This window comes from Rousettus aegyptiacus, unplaced genomic scaffold (assembly GCF_014176215.1).
Source record: "Rousettus aegyptiacus isolate mRouAeg1 unplaced genomic scaffold, mRouAeg1.p scaffold_m13_p_8, whole genome shotgun sequence".
NCBI classification, from domain to species: domain Eukaryota; kingdom Metazoa; phylum Chordata; class Mammalia; order Chiroptera; family Pteropodidae; genus Rousettus; species Rousettus aegyptiacus.
Window position 1 is genome coordinate 83722872 of NW_023416311.1, and position 21316 is coordinate 83744187.

At 37.6% G+C, this 21316-nt stretch overlaps 1 protein-coding gene across 1 annotated transcript in view; it reads right to left on the reverse strand.

The window, feature by feature from the left end:
* Positions 1 to 21316, reverse strand: part of ITGA2 (integrin subunit alpha 2) — an 82869-nt gene that overhangs the window by 55503 nt on the left and 6050 nt on the right. Inside the window, exon 2 of the mRNA XM_016142367.2 lies at positions 6586 to 6706. Coding sequence (XP_015997853.2) covers positions 6586 to 6706 — 121 coding nt within the window. The remainder of the gene's footprint in view (positions 1 to 6585; positions 6707 to 21316) is intronic.

The window sequence follows — 21316 nt, forward strand, 5'->3', positions numbered from 1 at the left end:
TTTACCTGTCTCCTGCTTGTAACCTAAAAAGACTCCTTGATGGAAAGAATTTATCTGAGAAGACTTTGCATTTCTGGAAGGAGGAAAACAGGTAAAGAGAGGTAATTTTTAGCTCTTGGTTGGGAAACATTGCTATTATACATATAATAGGCTTGGTATATGTTGAAAAGCGATTTTAGAATCTAGGCCTCATGATACTGCCTCAGATTTCTTTGGCTACCAGATGGTTTCCTCAGACAGCGAGATGGATAACCTGCAAAGTTTAGGTTCTCCTGGACATGTTGTCCACCAAACTCATTATTGCTCAAACATCTTAAGCTTATTGCTCTGTCTCATAAAAACCCCCCGAGAATTAGCTTTTGCACTGGAAGCAAATGAATTAATAAAAACTGATTCTGTTATGTTGACCCATCTGACACGTAGTTTTCCTAAAGTTAAAATCAAAAGCTGAAATAATTCACTTCAAAGCTTCGTGATGATATAAATTGCACATTCTTGGGCCCCTGTGAGGAGATAAGATATGATTTTAAGACTATCACACTTTATAAATCCCAGCCCATGAGACAGTACCTTTCAACTAGATACTTTGGCAGATGGTTGTTTTATCAATGATAAAAATTAGAAAAGCAACATTTGTAAACTGATTTTTAGGTCATAAACAGTTTTTATAGACCTTAACTCTTGATCTTCATAAATTCTCTGTGAGGTCAGGTGTTAAAACTACTCCTGTTTTCACATAAAGGAACCGAGTCTAAGTGTCTGTCAACAAAGCCTAGATCTGCAATTCTCTTTATCATATGAATTCTCTTAGAACTCTTCTAGAGGAGAAGTACTCCTGGTTTTTCCACTATCTGGATTAACAAATATGTTTCACTTGTGCCCTTTAGCATTCTTTAGATCCCTCTTCAGATGGAGTTAGATGGATGGAAAAGTCTTAGACAACCAGCCGCCAGAAGGTGTGTATGTGTAAGCCCTCTTCACTTTTGTAAATGAACTTTATTCCAGAAACAGACATTCCATTGTTAACTCAAAGGAAAGCTAAAAATGATATAAAACTAGCTAGTAAGGCATGGAGGATTTTCACAGATCATCGAAAGTCTTCAGATGTTCTGGAGCAACAGATCTCTCCCACGTGCAAGTCACGAAGATGGGTGTGTATGTGTGTTTGCTGGTACACGTACACATTTATGTCCAGAGTGGGGGAAGGGAGAAGCAAGTCAGAGCAGGGGATATTTAAAATGTCCTTTTAACTATAGATTTATGATAAATAACACAAATCATTAAAAAATTTTAGCCATAAGGACTATTTCAACTTAGTGGAAAAAAAATTAAAAACTACGGTGCTGACAAATGTAGGTGAATCAACACTAGGGTGGTCCGTGGGGTTCTAGAAGGTACTTAGTCCCTATTTTTCCTGCACATACTGCTGATATTTACCAACATACTGTACAACACAGTTGATGTCTGTTATAGAACTGAATATTTCTTCTTTATTATTTATCTAAACTTCTCTTACAGACATATCTCTTACAATCTGCTATATTTACAACATGCATAGAGCTTTATTAATTTTTTTCTTAATTAGAAAGTTAAAACTATAATATACAGATATATATATATGTATATGTATCTATAAAAGTTTTTGTGAGCCATGACACATGTTCATTATATTTCTCCTATTTCATTAAGGACTAAGCATGCCCTCGTCGTTGCTGGAATGAGAAAATACACTTCTACAACTGGAAATATCCCCCAATTCCCAGACAGTCCGCATACAAGTGATTGCAATGTCCTAAGGAATCTGAGTCATAAAATGAGCTCAGATTGTTCTCAGGATAGGCCTTTGGACTAGACAAACAGAAACAGTGCATATCACTACAAGATTCCAGGAAATGATTTTAAACATATTTCAATCCTTTGTGCAATTGTTTGTGATAAAGATTGCATCATCGTCATTTGAACATCCTGTGTGTAAAATGAGGGAGGGCCCCCAAGCAGGATGACTTTCACCATGCCCGGATGGGAGAACAGACCATGACTTTACTCATGGACAGAGGGGTGCTCTAGCGATGTGCGTTGGAGGTAGTCTTGCTTTTAAAATTATCCAGCTCATGTGACACTGTTAAAAAGGCTCTAGAATTCTTAAAGCCATGTCACTACTATTTCTAGAGTAAATTCCTCAGTATAATAAAAGCATAATAAATAAAACTAGTAAAAAATTTTGTTAAAATCTTATAGATCCCAATAGAAAATATGCCTATAAATTCTTAGAAACATGGGACATGTGAAACCGCTAAAGTTGTTCTTTAAAAATAGCAGAGTATAATTTGAGAAAACTTGGACTAGAACTGTAAGCGAGTTATTAGAATGAAAGAAAGAAAGGGCTGAGAGATGGAGTGGAACTCAATGAGATATATTGTAAAGAAAGTCAAAATAAGCAAGGAAAACACTACCAAAGCAGCAGCTTCAGGACAAGCAGGAAGGGAGTAAAGAAAATAAAGTTGTGTGTGTGTCTGTGTTGGATGTACATAAGGTCTAAAGGAAAACATTCACAGTTATTAAAAAAATTCGTAGTAATCCTACTTTCTGTGTGTGCCCAAAGCTCACTTGATTAATATCAGAAGAAAAGTTAATGTTTAAACAGTCCTTCCACATCTTCCACTTCCATAACGTCTGTGCAATTGTCATAAATTAGGAGTGGAGGACACAGTGACAGCTCTCAAAACAGAGGCAATTTTGGATTCCAAGTGTCGTATTATTATTTTCCTTGAGCCTGAGCATGGTGAAGGCTGCTTGTCTTAGTCGTGACCCACTCTAGCCCTGGAGTGAGAAAACCCACTCACCTGAATCCTACTACAGCTCTGTCCTCTACAGCAAGGTACCTTTGTAAAGAGAAAGATCAGGAGAGATCCTTGTCCCTCTAGTGCTCCAGGCCTCGAGAAGAGAAAATGAGCTCTGAATAATAATATAGCCAGTGTCACTAAAAGAACATAAACACTGCTAGCTACAAAGGGTTGGTGTTAAAGATTAATTGTGTCTCCAGCATTATTCATGGCTGCCTACTCTTCACATAAGTCTTCCTCACTGACTCTACTCCACATTCCTTAATGTCAAGATCTATGTCTTATACTTTGCACCTCACATGGTATCCAGCCTGCAGTGGATTAGATCACGTCCATGACTTGGCCTCTTCTGCTTCTTTGCTTTACAAAATCAGATCAGTGAAAGGACACAGCTCGGCACTCCAGGCCAGCTTTTGTTCTCTTTCCTTCCTGCTGACACCTCCACAGGGCTTAGCATCTCAGGCCAGATGCGTACTCTCCCTTCTCTTCCTCTTGGGTGGTGGGGTGTGCTCATACTAGCTGGTGATTATATATAGGCTTGAGGGAGGCAAGGCCTTGAAAAGCCTAATACTGTACCCTCCCAGAAAACACTGCACTGGAGTTAAAAACACTAGCACAGCCAATATTAGAGTGGTGCCTTGTTTCCTAATAGCCACTGTCCTGTGTTTATTCATCTTTGAGGAATGTCGCAAGAAAGTCAAGGCAGGATTTAGAACTATCTGGTGACCCTGGTCTTGACATAACCCTAACAGCAGCAGAATCCACCATAAACTGCTAATACGCTTGCCTTTTAATAATATTTTGTATGTTTAGAGAGAATCCTGAAGAGACAAGCATATATGTGTGACTCTCACTTTCTCAGGCATCTATCTGCTAGGCTCCTGTCAACTTTCTGTCCCTTTTGGTCTTATCCAACTTCCAACCTGCAGTGTAGCCAGTGGTTGAGATGCCTTACAATCCTTGATAGCCTTATCATCTCTAATACATCCATTACTGATGGTGACTCTGTCTTTTAGGGTTACCCTGTCCCAGAAGAACTACAAGCTCACTGCCAGGTTGTCCTCAGCAAGGCCAAGCTTATGAATCACACCATCAGAGTATGTCTAAAGGTCTTGTTCAGCTCATACTTAAATCAATCTACTATAGTTCACTTTGTAGAATAGCTTGGGTGAATCATTTGGGAATAGAACTTTCATTCAGTCATTCAACAAATAACTATTGATTCCTACTCAATGCCAGATACCACTTTGGGTTCTGAGGACACACCAGTGAACAAAATGGTGTCAGTATACTCAAAGACAGAGGAAAAGACAAATAATGAGCATAGAAACAAATAAAGATAATTTCAGATATCATTGCTATGCAGAAAATAAATCAGCATAACAGGCTAGAGAATGACTGGTATGTGTGGCAAAGCACAATTTATTTATTTATTTATTTATTTATTTATTTATTTATTTATTTATTTATTTATTTATGATTTTTATGCCTGGTCTTCCTAGGTGATCTCCCATCCAAGTACCAACCAGGCCCGAGCTGCTTAGCTTTCAAGATCAGATGGGATTGGGCTTGGCGAAGTGCTAATTTAGATTGGCTTACTCTGAAAGCAAGCTTGTGAGGAGGAGACATTTGGGCTGAGACAAAGATGAGTACCAACCAGCCAAGTTAAGATCTTCGGAAGACTGTTCCTTCCAGGAGAAAATAATGTGCTGAAACTTTGAAGCAGGAATGTGTCTGGTGTGTTCAAGGGGCAGACGAAAGACAGAATTCTTAGAACATAGTGAACGATGGTGAAGGGGTAAAACAGGAAGTAGGAGAGGCCAACTGAGACCAGACCATGAATCATTAAGAAATTTTAACCTCTTCCAATTGCATGGAAAGCAATAGAGGAGTTTAATCTAAGGAGTGACATTTAAAAGTTCACATTGGCTGCAATGAGGAGAGTACAGAGGGGTAAACGGGCACCAGGAGAAGGGCTGAGAAGCTGCCACTTCAGTACCTGCAAGGCTAGTTATTGGCTTTGATTAGGGGGCAGTAGAAAAAAAGGTGAGACAAAGTCCATCATCATTTATTTTGGTGGTAGGTTCAGCAAGACTGGCTAATGGATGAGATATGGAGGAGATGAAAGAAAGAGAGGAGTCAAGAATTTTTGGCCTCATCTACTGATGCAGATATTTATTTTCTTTTAGTTAAGTTTGACATGTCTATTAGACATTAAAGTGGAGATGTTTGAGATGGCCATCTGCAGCTCCGTGCTGGATATGTAACATTGTGAGTCATTAGCAACATCACCTGCCAGATTCCAATGTCAAACTATACCAACCATAATATATTTCTAGCCTCCTTTACCACATTTTACAGTTATCAAAGCATTATTAGATATTTGTTAGAGATGCACACTCTAATGATGACAGTTATTGCTACTCGTTGGATTTCTGAACATACTGTTCTTATCCTTCCAGAAGACAGAGCAACCGTCTGCAACACACATTGCTTCCCAGGTCTTCTGTCATTCGCTAGTACTCTTCTCCAACCTATTCTTCCACATCCTTAAGACTCACCTCATGATTCACCTCCTTCATGATGCCTTTAGAGAAACACTACCCTCTTGAGTGATAATATCATTTCATTTCCCCATCATAGATAGGCATACTCCAAAATGTGAATAATTTGGATTCTAAATGTTTCTTTGAATTCCATATTTTAGAGCATCAAACATAAGTTGACATTGAAAAAATGTTATAACTTATAGCTCTTATTTGATATGCCAACAAAAGCCCATTCAATCATTGGAAAGAGCCTTTCAGGATCACAGATGTGAAGCTCCAGGTTGAGTCTGGAGCCTTCTGCTGCAACAGGGAGATAAGGTTCCAGTGGCAGGATTCCTGTCCACCCGTGGGCATCAGCTGTGGTAGAAGAGAAGCTATGGCTCTTCTACCTAATGACAACTTCCAGAATCATCTGATTTTTCCTGAGTTTATTTTCATAATTACTATGGAAAACTTAAACCAGCAATGGAGGTATATATTTCCATATCCATGAAGGTGGCTTATAAATGTAACCATTACACAGCATTAAATAACTGGAGGCATTTGGGGGCAAAAGTAAAAGATACTAAATGCACTAGAGAAAGGTACCTTTGTGAATTTTGCATGGATGCTAGTGAGAACCGTTTGTCACATGAGATAGAGAAGGCTGACTTAAAATGAAGCCAGAAGATAGCTTTGCTGAAGGAGAAAATCTGGGAAACAATTCTACCATCTAGAAACCTTCCAGAGGCAGCATCAACTAGTTGAACATTTACAAAGCTCAAAGGATACCAGATCAAGAATAAGAAATGGAGACAAATCTATCACATCTCTCTCTCTCTCTCTCTCTCTCTCTCTCTCTCTCTCTCTCTCTCTCTCTCTCTCTCACTCTCATACACACACACACACACACACACACACACACACACACACACATTTATCAGCTATCAGCTATCTATTCATCATCTATTAAATAGTCAAAACTGGTATTATGACTTTGCTGTGAAATATTAAGAGAAAACTTTCTATCCAGTTTTTAAAAAAGTACCATTATATCATCTCATTAATTATCAATGGAAGATACTTTATTTAAGGATATTTAAGGCCTACCCACTAATGATATATTCATGCATCAATTCGAACAAGTAATTGCAGTTGAATATTAAACTTACTTAGTATTTTTATTGAAATCATAAAGAGGAGAATATTCTTACCAGTTGCCTTTTGGATTTATAAACTGCTGTACTGCATAGCCAAACTGTTCACTTGAAGGACCGGAAAATATCTTTGCTTCTGGAAGACCAACATTGTATGCCATACAACAATTTAAAATGCCTATTAAAGAAACAAAAATATAGTTCATATTTACAACTTGTGAATGTTTGCAATATAATTTTCAAAGGCCACTTAAAAAGGCTTGTTTGATATAATAATTATTCTCCTTTTCAATTTACCAAGAGATAGTAGGCACTGCTGTTTAGGTACTTATTTGGGGCCCTGGTACTATGCTAAGTTACTTTATATGCATGATTCATATCTCATTCATTCTCAGAAGCAAGCCAAAGAGATGGAACCTAGTATTTTAATTGTTTTCTCACAAGTGGAAAGTGATAAGAATAAGGGCTGAATTTGAGCACAGGGCTGTTGATTCAAGAGCTTTTCTTCTTAAACCACTTATTGCTACTGGGGATTCTTAAGTAATTTCAGTTCTATTTGTTCTTTTTAATGCAAAGACTCTAAGCCATCCGAATGCAGGGTCTGAAGGCTCTCTTCTCTTTCTTCTGAATCTCCTAGAAGATCTTGACATGGACTCTATATGAAATGTCCACTGAAAAAGTGTGGTTGACTGCATCAAAGGAGGAAGAAAAATTGCAGCTCCCTGAAAATTACATCATTTTCTTTCAGAAGAGATCATTTTTTGAGGATGAAAATGTAAGGAAAGATGTCATTATCTCTTTTATTCCAGTGTGAACTGTCAAAAGTCGTTTTGCTTCTTGATGCTTCCTTCTGAAGGCTCAAGAAATGATAATTTTTAAAAACAACAAAGACTAAGAAAGATGAAGCCTTGACAGACTTTTTTTTTTTTTTTTTTTTGAAAAACCTTGTTTCCAATGGAAAGGGAATAAAGGAAAGAGTAAGTTTGATTGTCTCCCTCTCTGACACTGATAGCACTAATGTTGGCAGTCCTTCATCAGGAGAAAGAAAGTAGTTGGGATTTCATGTTCTCTATTGAGATGGGACTATGCTTCATGTTGTTGGAGATCAGTATTTATCTTTGCAGACACTGAAGGCAGAGTGGACTTTTCAAAACTGACACTGACGTTCCTTTAATATGTGTTTTCACACACACACAAAAATCTCGCTTTCTGAGTAGCACTGAAAGTGCACAGTCTTTCATAAGTCTGTTATTTCAGGCACTAAAAGGATGGAGGAAAAGGGCTTGCCCTTCCACCGTGCCTGCATACTTCTGGGAGCGGATTCTGTAGAGTCCTCCAAAGGAATAATGAAGCCGATGATGAGGGTCTGGGGACTTAAAGTAGTCACTGTGCCTCTCTAGGTGCCAAAATCATTCTACTGTGAATTCGTTTACTCTAGAGAGCTCTGCTCATTATTTTTTAGAAATATGTGCTGCCAGTAAGAGGACAAATAATGATTTTGAAATGCTCTGTAGCAAAATCTACACAGGTCTACATTTGCAAAGTTTCTCCTTAACATCTATTGTTCATATGTACCACTAATTCTTTATACTTTTGAGGAAATAAAAGGCAAAAGAAACTGAATCCAGCAGACAACCAGAGCTGACATTCAGAAAAACTGGTGCTTCCAGTCAACAGTTGAACCTCACCCCACTGTGCAGAACTCTAAAATGCTTTTTAAATATGTTGCCAATTATCTAACATACTATAAAAGCTTAGGGGAGATGATGTCAAACTGCTCTCACTTTTACAATGTCTAATGCTGGAAAGACCACATGTGACTGTATATATAATGACCTCATTTTCCCCTATTAATTAGACGTTGGCAAATCATGTAATGACATGAAATCATGATGGAGTTCATTTTATCATCTAGAAGTTAAATATACTATATACATATATACACACACACACACACATATGTATGCATATTATTACCAACTTAGAAATAAGTCATGGGGATGTAGTATGCAGCATAGTGACTGTAGTTAATGATACCGTATTGCGTATTTGAAAGTTCTCATCACAAGAAAAACATTTGTAACTATGTGTGGTGATGGATGTTAACTAGACTTATTGTGGTGATCATGTCACAATATATACATATATCAAGTCATTATGTTGTACAACTGAACTAATATAATGTTACACGAGAATTATAGCTCAGTTAAAATACATTCTCAATTAATTAAATTTATAAACATAACAGACACATATACACACATATATATACACACATACACACACATATTTATATATATACACATAGTTGACCCTTGAATAATATGGGGGTTAGAGGTGCTGACCTCATTCAGTTGAAAATTCACATGTATTTTAAGTCAGTCCTCTGCCTACGCAGATTCATAACCGCGGATCAAAAATACTATTTTTGAATTTGTGGGTGCTGAATCCAGAGATGGGAAACCCAGAGATACAAAAGGACAACCATATATTTAATAATAATAATAATAATAATAATAAATCCATGTATAAGTGGACCCACGCAGAGCAAACTTGTGTTGTTTAAGAGTCAACTGTGTCTGTGTATGTGTGTGCGCATGTGTGTGTGTGAACTTTAAGGCCTGAATATGACAGTGCAAGCACAGGATGTCATTGCTTTAAGGACATGGAGCACATTTCTCTCATGCCTGGTGGGGACCAGTCCTCAGCCGCTGCAGAGGTGTTGGTGGGAGGAGGAGAACAGGACAGTAAGTTGGGCATCACAGGGACAGCAGGAGGACCCAGCAGTCACCAAGGCAGGGGACACATTCTTAGGTGACTGCAAAGATTCCCAAGGGAACTGTGCTCGATAGTCCTGGAGAAACACTCTCATCTAAGTCAGGTATTGGTGAGATACTAGGTACGATCTGTCCTGGGCAAAATTTCTCCTGTCTATGGGTCTGTGAACCTAGAAAACAAGTCGTCTGCTTCTAAAATACAGTAGTGTGATTGGCATGCCATAGACATTTCTATTTCAAAAGGGAGAAATTAGAAACTTTCTCGGGTACCAAGAAAGTTTAACATGAATCAAATTCCATTAGGTTTCAACACCTGAGAATAATCCTCTGTTGCTTAAGGCTCTGTCCTCTGAGTCTGTACCAGCTGAACAGGCCTCTGTTTCTCTGTCTCCTGCAATCCAAGATGGAAATATTTCTGCTGAGACAACATCCCTAAAACTCTGGTGAATCTTTTGTGTTTGTCATGGGGACAATGCCATTAGACAAGAGAGCTCGCCAGAGATCCTTCCTGGGTAACTCTCTCTCTGTTCCTGGCCTCTGCTGAGATGGCTGAGAGGGTCTATGAATCACACGCCCAATCTGCTCAGCAAAATGTTTTCCACCAACACTTGCTTGGACTTCTTTTCAGAAAACACTTTCCCAATGAGGCTCCTAATATATGTATATTTTGGATAGGCTCAGACTTTCTCAAATCATGAAGTACTATTCTGTTTAACAGTTCTTTTCTCAATTTATCTCTTTCCTTCTGCATTTTGCTACATTCAGCAAGGAAAAAGCAGGCCGCACCTTCAACGTTTTGCTTGGAAATCTCCTCAGCTAAATATTTAAGTTCGTTGCTTGAAATTTCCACTTTCTACACAACCGTAGGACACATAAAGCCAAATTTTCTGCCACTATATAACAAGGAACAGATTTCCTCCAGTTTCCAATGACATGTTCCTCAATTCCTCTGAGCACGTACTGGAAGTGGCCTCTACGTTCGTGCTTCTACCAACAGTCTCTACGGCGCAATCTTCAAAGATCCTCTATCCAAATAAGGTAATAGCCACAGATTTTGGGGACTAGGACACAGAAATATCTTTTTTTTTTTTTTTTTTTTTTTTTGCAGGGGCGGGACACCATTCAATTCAATATATAGGTATGTGAAGAATGTAAAGATTCTGACAGCTGTTTACCTGGGCCATTTCTCAGGGGTGTGTTTGCAGACAGCAGCCTGGAGGGATGAGGTAATATCTCCCCCCAGGTCAAAACAGCAGGCTTGCCAAATTCTTGCTGTAAAACAGCCGGTTTACCAAGCCCAGTGTTCCCCTTCCTTAACGCACCCTCCTGTGCATGCCTGCACCTTTTGGACTTCTTCACATAGTCACCATGAGACCTCACGGGGAAGCGCAAGGGGAACTGATGTAAACATGCTCATGCTCATGCCGCTTGCTGTGCTGTGAGTAATAAAGTCTTTTTTCTCTGACTCCGGAATCTCGTGACATCTGTGAGCATCCATGAAACGGTAACAGGCTGATGTATTGGCTTGCAACAGGGTGAAATCAAATACCAGGCTGACAGAGTGGAAACAAAAACTCTGCGGCCAGGAAGTTGCGAGCTAAATGACAATGACAATGGATATTTCCTGAAAGTTTGAAGAAATACAAGGGTGGAATAGGGATTTGAATCTTATTTCAATTTTAAGAAGCAGAAAGACTCCAGCTGATATCTAGGTAATAATTTGCTGTTTTATGATTTGAGCCACTTCTTTTTTTTACAGCATATGCATATATCATTTATTTGACGATTACTCTCTGTTCACATCAAAGAAATATGTGCATCACTTTCATAGCCAGAAATAAACCTATTAATATACTGTTAAGCCTAAGGGGGTGTTATGGATGAATTGCATCCCTCCCAAATTCATACATTGAAACCCTAACTGCTAATGTGACTATATTTGAAGACAGGACCTTTAAGGAGGTAATTAAGGTAAAAAGAGGTCATAAAAGTAATACCCTAATCTGATAGGACTGGTGTCCATCTAATAAGAGAGAGAGCATCGATGAGTGAGAAGCACAGAAGAAAGGTCACATGAAGACTCAGCAAGAAGGCAGTGGTCTACGAGCCAGGAAGGGAGGTTTCTCCAGAAACCAACCTTGATGGCCCCCTGATCTTGGACTTTTAGTTTCCAGAAATGTGAGAAAATAAATTTCTGTTGTTAAAGCTGCCCAGTGTGTGGTATTTTCTTAAGGCAGTCCCAGCAGATTAAGACAGGGGAAAATCAGATTATAGCAGAGAATTTCAACTTCCTATTCTGAGTTTCAAAGACAATTTTGTCAATACAATGATGCACATATATAAATACAGGAGAGATATATACTAATGACAGTTCTATCATTGAGGGTTCATATTTTGTGTGGAAAAAAATTCAAGTTTTTTGGGGACTGTGTAACAAAGCAACTTCATCAAGCCTTGGTGTACTGTGGCACGGAGTTAGGTGACTTCGAGGCCTTTTCACATGTTTTGATCTTGCAGGCTATGAACATCTATGAAAATCTACTGCAATTGCTTCTTAAGTCCACTTACTATAACTTAGTCCTTCCTAATAACTCAATAGATTCTCTCTTTTTTAAAAAAAAAAATAATAATAAGGATTTTGGAGGGTGAGTTAGACTCACGGTCTCCCAACGGCTGAGAGAACTAGAACTACTAGGAACACCAGCTCCTCGATTCACTTTCTATTTCTTCCTAAATTCTTTCTATGTAAAAGCAGAAACTCCTCTCTTTCTCTCTCTCAGTGGCATTTTTGTGCATTTAGCAAGTCAGCGCCTGTTGAATAACTTGCTCAGTAACAAGATATGCCTTACGTACATACCTCCGGGCAATGTGTGGAAACAACAGGCATAACCGAAGTTAGTATTTCTTCTGTTATATCTCTATTCACGGACCACTTCTCTATAAACTTTGGGTTGGGGTCGTCTCTGACATCTTAGCCCGCACACACTCTTCTTCTAACTCCCTTGATACTCACCATTTGTATCTCTTATTATGGTGTACTACCTCCGAATGTTACCCAGCCGTTCTCGTGTGTAAGTTTTGCCCAGATAGCTGCACGATCATCCCTTCCCCCACCTATCTGACCTCGCCTCTTACCCCATCCTTTTAGCTCACTCAGCTGGACTGCTGGCTCTTCCTTAAACACACTCCGACCTCAGGCTTTTTGTAAAAATAGTTATTTTTCCCACAGAGCGTCATGTTCATTCTCACTGCTTTCTTGATTCTGCATCAAAAAACATCAATCTATCAGAGCTAACTATCCTCACTACCTGGGGTGGCCTGGGACTCTCACTGGCCCCCATCTCCTGTTATTCATGCCTTTGTGTGATCTTTTTTTCTTGAGAGCAGGACCTATGACTTTGAACCAATAGAACTGAAGATTCAAAGCACAGACTCAAATGTCATAAGATGTCACCTCTGCAATTATATTACATAGTATTGTAACTTTCATCTTGCTAGCAGAGCTCTCTCTTATGGGCTTTGATGAAGCAAAGAGGCCCACATGGCAAGGAACTGAGGGCAGCCTCCAGCTGAGAGGCAGCAAGGAACCGAGGCCCTCAGTCCAACAGTCTGGGAGAAGATTAATTCTCTCGACAATCGGAATAAGCAGAAGTGGATCCTTTTTCAGTTAAGCATTTGTATGAGACCCCAGCCCCGAGACCTTGACTGCAGTTTTGTGAGAGATCCTAAAGCAGAGGTCCCCAGCAAGGCCATGTCCAAGTTCCTGACCCACAGAAATTGTGAGGTAATAAATGAACATTGTATTAAGTCACTACATGTGTGGTGACTTAGAGATAACATATAACTCCCATGTAAAATAACACTTTCCCCTTTCTCACTCCCTGCCCAGTATTCTCTGTCCCCCTAATTGGCTATATTTTTCTTAATAGAGTATTACTACCTCATATGTTTATATGGACATATATACGTATGTGTATATATATAAATATACATATATACATATAAATAAAATATACATACATACAAATAAAAATATATATACATATAAATAAAAAAAAATATATATATATATATATATATATATATATATATATATAAATTTGTCTGCCTCTCCCATTAGAATCTGTAGGTGGGGAGATCTAAATTTTGTAGGGATTAAAGCTTCTACAATTTTAGGAAGAGTGGCTCTTTAAGGAAAATACTACAAAATTACAAAGTAAATTTAGATATAAAATTAAATATTCATTTAGACCACGAAAAGTCATCCTAGCAAGTTTTATATTTTTAAAAGCTAAAAAGTCTGCCACCACCTCCCCACCCCCGCAAATAACATACATTTTACTGATTGCCTAACATACTTCTGTTATACCTTTTTCCTACAGATTTTGGCTCTATATCTTTTGTTCAAGTCTTCATTGGATGACTCTATAAAGTAATATTTTGTAAAAATATTCAATTTTTATTCTGGCATGGTAAACTAATTTTTAATTTTTTAATTATTTATAGTTAAGTTCCTGGTTTTTTCATAACTCCTTATTTGTGATGTCATGTAAGTGTTTAGAATTCTTTGCTATTATCATACAAGAGCTACAATATTTCAAGGTCCCTCAAGTTTTCTGTTACAGAGATTAATACAGAAACTCTTTGAACTGATGTTTATTAACCAGTTGTTGATGTCTTCGTTGAAACATATTAGGGTACAAAAAATCAATAATCTTAACTTTTGTATATTTAATAAAAATAGCAGGCCATGTGAACACATGGAAAGGGGCCTGCACAGTGAAGCTTTCTGCAGCTTAAGTGTCACTTGTTTTATGGTAAATTTGCCTTCGTCTCTAAGAGCAGGGATTTTGTTTATTTTGTTCAATGCTATATTTTCTAGTACTTGGAATACAGACCAGCACATGGTTGTGGATCAATAATAACCAATGGAATTAACAAATAGACTGAAGATGGTTTCACCTTTCCACCTAACAATAAGTTGTACATATAATGGGAAATTAATAAAGATAGTTTAGTTAGTATATAAATTCTCAGAATTCTGGACTGGTTCAAAGGAAGATGCTTGAATGCAGACTACTGATAAGATATGTAGATAGATGGATTAAAAGATACATTAATAAATATGTATATATATACGTACATACAAATATGCACACATTTTGTTTCTATTTAGAATTTTAGAGAACACTTAACTTTACTTTTACCTAGCTATAGGAGAACCCCCAAAAAAGATTGGCTATATTTTGGGGTGATGGAGCGGCAGAAGTATGCCAGTGCTAGAAGTATAAGCTTTTTTTTTTAAACTGAAAAATCAACATACTGGGCAAGACCAAGAGTATATTATAGTACCCAAGAACAAACAGCTCTGTGACCTTGGGCATGTTCCTCATCCCATCATCTGTGGAATAGATTTATATATGTGCTTTCTTCATTGTGACCAGACTATGCATATAAAACTCTCAATCCAATGCCTGGCAATTGATGAGCACGTAATACTTTTTTTTAAAACTATTAATATCATAGTGTGTTACTGAAGACAGCATATTTTTTGAGAAATTGTAAAAGGCATGCCAACTTTACCTCTACCATGAAAAACATATCCTGAATCCACTTAAGTTTCTGAGAACTGCTATATAATGCATAGGAGGGTGACATATTGCTGCATTTTGCTGAGGCATACTCAATACACACCACAAAAGCCAAGAAAACATTATCAGTCCTTGGACTCTCCAGGAAGCCACACAAGCAGGAAGTAGAGGTTACTCAGACCCTGACTTTGAAACTAAGAAAATAGACTTCAAGCTCTAAAGTGTAGCTAATCATTACCCAGAATATGTATGACTATGGAAAAATAGTCATAGGCCGCATTTGATCGTTTGAACACGTACAGAGCCACAGGAAATCATTTTCAATAGCATTGTCTTCATACCAAAAGTACAGTAATGCAGAAATAATATAGAAAGTCCTCCCTTCTCTTCTCAAAAAAAAAAAAAAAAAAAAAAAAAGGCAGCTAAACTTAGAAATTATAGGCCCTTTGGAAATTACCACTCATTGTGTACAGACTTAAGCTCTGTAATATCTGGCTTATGGCTATAATGCTTTTTTAAAAAAGTGCAGACACCAAAAACACAAAATGACCCTTACAACGGCTTTTGGGATATAGTGGTACAACATTCCCCTTGCATTCATTGAGGAAAAAAAATTACAGTTTTTTTTTTTAAGTCTTTGTTTTGAGTGTTGAATTTTACAATCAGTAAGGATCTAGGTGTTATCATTCTCCTCCACTGGTGGTGTTAGAAGTGGAAAGTAGAGTTCCTAGAGGGGCTGCCTTGAATCTCTCAACTCCCACAGTGTCTGACACTCTACTGCCATATGATAGGCATGCCGTAAAGGTCCCTTAAAAAATGAATGATGACAAAAATGGATGAATGTCAAGTTTATAGAGTTTTATAAAAAATAACCACATATGCTTTTAGTCTGTGCAAATTGCTTTTCCATTCATAATCCCACTTGATCTTCCCAATGGCCCAGTAAGGTAGGGAACAGTTTGCTTGTGACTTATCCAAATTCACCCAGAAAAATGGATTTAACTTATCCTTCAGAGCTGGAGTTCTTTCCATAATTCCATGAATATTAAATATGCTTAATATATGTTTATTTAGTATAGTAGTTCTCAAATGGGGACAATTTTGTCACTCAGGGGGCATTTGGTAATGTCTGGACACAATTTTGTTTGTCACACTGTGTGTGTGTGGGGGGGGGGGTGTGGCTACCGGCATCTAGTGGGTGGAGGCCAATGATGCCTCTCAACATCCTGTAATGCATAGGATAGCCCCTCTGGCCACCTCTCCACCTTCTGTCTCCAGAAATAATGATTTGGCCCCAAATATCAATAGTGCCAATCTAGCAACACTGATCTAAGTAATGAACAGCTTTGTAAGCACCATCAAGTTAGTTAAGTTACTGGGGTGGTTTTACAACATGTCTGAGAATTACTTGGACCATTTTCCCTTCAAGAGGCAGAATAAGTCTTCTCTCCCATAGAATCTAGGTGGAACTTTGTAATTGTTTTGATGGATAAATGCAGTTGCATAATTTCTGAGTCACGGTTAGAAAAAGGCCATGGAGGAGAGACCACCTTAGGAACCACATGAAAAGAGAGAGGCCACTACCCTCTGACAGTAACCGGAACTGCACAGCCAAGCTATTTTTAAAGTCTTACTTAGGAAACCATTGATAGATAACAAAGGATAGTTTTCATTTTAAGCCAAGTTTTAGGGTGATTGGTTACATGGCAATAGCTAACCAGAACAATCTCCAAATTCAGTCACTCAAAGTCAAGTCCTTTGACAAATAGAATGTCTTCTCTCTCTCCCTAAAAAATTCTAACCCATAGAAATATGGAAATTTTAACTAGAAGATTGCTACTCCTCAAGTGAAAATGGACTATAATCAGTCTGAGGGCAACAGGTGACAAAGGGAAGTTTGTCCACAAAATTTTTAGAAGAAATTCCGAAGGGCATCTTGCAATGATGAAAAGCTCACTGCACTTTTGTCATTTTATAAAAGATGGTTATTATAAAAATGAGGTATTTATGAGATAATCTTGAGGTTTTTTTCTAGGCCCAAATTTTAAAACATCCTAATCTACACATTTTAAAGATAGGTATTTAAAAATCGTAACATAAAAAATATACCCCAATGAATAGGAATAATGAGAATTAAAATAAATATTAAGCACCACTTTACATTCATCAAACTATAAAAAATTTAAAAAGCCACAAAAAGCAAACTAAAATCTAATGTTGGTAAAATTAGTAAATTCATACATTACTGATGACTATGCTGTTGAACATACAACAAGAGCTAAAAAATACACATAATCTTTGCCCAAGTAAAGCCTCTTGTGGAAATTGTCCAAGAGTTAAAAAAAAAAAGAAAGAAAAAGCTTCTTGTACAATGATATTTATAGCCAGCATATTTACAGTAGGGAGAAAAAACACAGGAAACAACCTAAATACCCAACAATGGGATAATAGTTAACCATGACATGGCAGGATGCGTTAATGTAAAGTTATAAATATGAAGCCATATGGAAAAGTATGTAGAAAAGATATCAAGTGAAAACAAATAAACAACTTACTTTTATATTAATGTTGAGTATATCTACAAAAAATTACATTTACACTTATAAATATCAAAAGTAATATAGTTTTTCTAAGATGAATAGTATGTGTCGTTTTTCTATTCAAATATTCATCTTTATAAAGAATAGCTTCTATAAACTGACAATATTAATCAAGTTTAATATTTAAATGAACATATTTACTTCACAGTTACCAGATTTCTAGTTTTATTTTTAACTTTTTTTTTTTTAATCAATCATTTTCTGAGCACTTACTCTATGCTAGGTCATGAGACTATAATGATAATTAAGATGGAAGGTGATCTCAGAGACTATTCTTCAGAAGAATCAAGTTGAAGATAAACTGTGAGAACAGAAAATGATTCGGAATATGAAAAGGGGTAAAAAGGTGTCTGCATTGTCCTAATACTTCTGTTTATCTTGTTACTTGTCAAAATGGCTATCCTAGTTAGGCATTTCAAGACAAAGGAGAAACATTTCGAAAGCAAACAAACTTTGTCAGAGAAGTGAAAAAATTATCAAGTGAAGGAATATTTTAACAAATTCGGAAAAGCCTGCAAATATAGGGAGTTTTGCATATATTAATTGGAAAGAAGTAGGAAGTTCTCAGCTTGACATTCATTCAGAAAATGTGCCTTTAATCTGTGTTACAGTAGCTGTCATACATGTCTTATGCATTCATCATTCACTCAACAAAATTCAGCTTGGCACAGCGAAGAAGACATAAGCGCTGTCTTTTTAGAGTTTGCAATCTGTAGAAGTTACAGCCAAGTAAACAGATGATTGAAACAGGTGACAGCTGTTATGAAAGGGTCATGCGAGGAGGACACCTAGACTGGATTAGGGGTTGGGAAGGCTTGAGCCTCAAAGAAATTGAGATCTAAATGATGTGCAGAAGAGGGGTTGGGGACTAAATTATATTTCAGAGAGAGAGAACATGAACAAAGGTAAGAGACCATGGGCTTGTACTCTTAAAAAGGTCTAATCATATCTCACTTGAGCCATAACAAAAAAAAATTTATAAAATGACTGATATATGAAGTCTGATTATTTGGGGCAAAAGTTAAATACTGTAATAATAAAGAGATTTCTTAAGTACCATGTACTGTGATCTGAATGTTTGTGTCCCTGCCCATCTCCTAAACTCAAATGTTGAAATCCTAACCCCCAACGATGCCAGTTTTAGGAGCGGGGCCTTGAGAGGTGCTTAGCCTTTGCACTCATGATGGGATTAGTGTTTTATAAAAGAGGGTCCAGAGAGACCCCCCCCCCCTTAACCCCTTCTTCTATGTAGGGACTTAGCAAAAAGATGCCACTGGCTATGAACCAGGAAGAGAGCTCTCACCAGAAGGTGACCACACTGGCGCCTAGATCTTGGACTTCCCAGCTTCTAGAATTGTGAGAGATAAATTTCCGTTGTCACCCAGACAGTGGTAATTTGTTAGAGCAACTAGAATGGACTAAAACACTACAACATTTACATAAATTATTTATTTAATCATCTTTCGATCTTGCGTTAAGAGTTTTAAAATTACATTTATTACATTTTTACATTGAAAGGAAAATAAAAGTCACATAAAAGTATCGTAATTTCCAAGGCTTAATTTTTCTTTTTTTCCCTAGGGAGCAACGTTAATAAGTACACAGAAAACTAAGTCAATTATTCTGAAATATTTATTTTATGCACTAGCATTTAGAATATGGTTTTGGAAAAGTTATATAGTCCAGAAGGTTCAGTGTTCATACTCTTACAAAAATCTAAGTAGCTATTTGGTTAAAGAGCCTGGGGAAACTGGTAAATGATTTGGAATAGAGTTATCTGACCGAATGGACCAGAAGCCAGCTTGTATTCAGTCTGCATTTCTACATGGTATCCATGGAAATGAGATCAGGCCTGCATAAAGACAGACAAAGGCCATCTCCAAATGAATGACAACTGCCAATGTTCATGGCATCCATGGCGCAATAGCTATGCTCGCACTTTTCAAAAACACAATGAAATAATCTCTTACACTGACAATACAGTGTCTTTCACTCTTTTACTTCCTCTGCTCTGTTTAAACATTAACCTCATTTTTATACAGAAAGCCTTTCAGTGATCAGGAGCTGTGTACAGCTTCTGCAGTAAAAACTGTCTCTAGTCACTTTAAGAAAGAATCGCAGTTACCCTTTCAGAGACTGGAGTAATAATGTAGGAATCTTCACTGACAAAACTGCACAGTTTCTATAAACTATTTGGGCAACAGAACAGACAGACAACTCTCTCAAAAGAAGGAAAATATATTTGAAAATTATGAATGGTCCCAATATTCTATAGACCTGAAAATATTAGCAAAATATGCTGTTTGAGTTTATACTGGTTAGTTTATGTAATTTATGTGTACACAAGTTAGCAGCCATAGATGGAATAAAACACAAATATAAGCATTTTTGACTAATTATAACTTTAACAAAATTGAGAATAGACATTAATTTCTTTTATAATTTACATAACTAAATGAAACCATTTTAAAACGCTTTGAAAACACCACTGAGTTATACAGAATAAAAGGCATTAATATTTACTAGCAGAATCTTTCAAAACCAACACTAACTCTCTGTGCTGCATGGGACTATGATTTCTCAAAATATCATTTTAAGGATCTTTATAAAGCGTTAAAAATAAAGAGTTAAAAAGCTTAGCTGGAGAAACATAAAGAGCTCTAGAACTTTGTTTTTTAGGAAATCTAACTAAAGCCCTGATAGTAACTCTACTACCAGAATTGGAATATTTTTGTATATTACACACCCTAAAAACAGCACTAAGCTTATTAACGATAACTACTTTAGTGTGATAGGTATGTTCTGAAGCAAAAGCGTGTTCAACTGCCCCCTCATCGATCAAGCAGCCGCAATGGAGGGTGGGAGGTACCCGTTCCCACAGGCCCGCCGCCGTCTTTCCCTTCTCGCATGCCGTGATCAGCTTCACCACTCTCTCCTCAGTGAATATCCTCTCCACTTCATATCCCAGAGCCTACGTGGCCTTCCTTCATGTGATCACCTGTGCCTTCTCCTCTGTGGGCAGAGCTGCTGCTGTTGCGCCGCCCACGTTTCCCCCTGCCCTTTGTCTGTGATAGCGCCCTTTCCACAGACACCAGCGCTCCCCTTCTCCCCTCGGTTAGTTTCTCTTGTGTTATGGACCCTGCTGCACACAGATGCCTCAATGGAATTTTTCAAAAATTATAAGTGTATCATGCAGTATCATAAGCAATAGAAGTGAAAAAAAAAAACTTATTATAATAATCTTTATGCAAGTCTTTCCCATGTTTGTTTAAGGCAATTGCTCCCATATTGTCCCTCTGGCCACTCCTCTTTTTTACTTCCAGACTTGATGACACCATGTCCACTTCCTGACCTGACACTTACTCCTCAGCGTACTTTGTTCTGGTTCCTACGTTTTTCACTCCATGGACACTGCCCTTCGCAAGGCTGTCAGACTTGTATCTTTCGTGAAGAAGTTGAACCAAGGGACCAACTCCTCCTTCTCAAAATACTCCTGTGGTGCCCACTTCCAACAGTCTTCTTTCTACTACTCTAGATGCTCTTTCTCTCTCCCTTAGCATCTCCTCTTTCTCGCCCAACCCTTCGAGATACTTCTTTGAGTAATGGCCAAAGATATCTTCTAATCTCTCTCTGCCTGACTCATCAATACCATGTCTTCCTTTAGGCATTCCCTCGATGCTGTGACTCCTAAATCTCTATCCCCATCTTGCTCTCTCTCCCGTTGCTAACACCACTATATATAACTATCTGCTAACTAAATCTATATACCTGAATGTCTCAAATTCAATCTGTCATGCTGAACTAATGATCTTTTGCATTT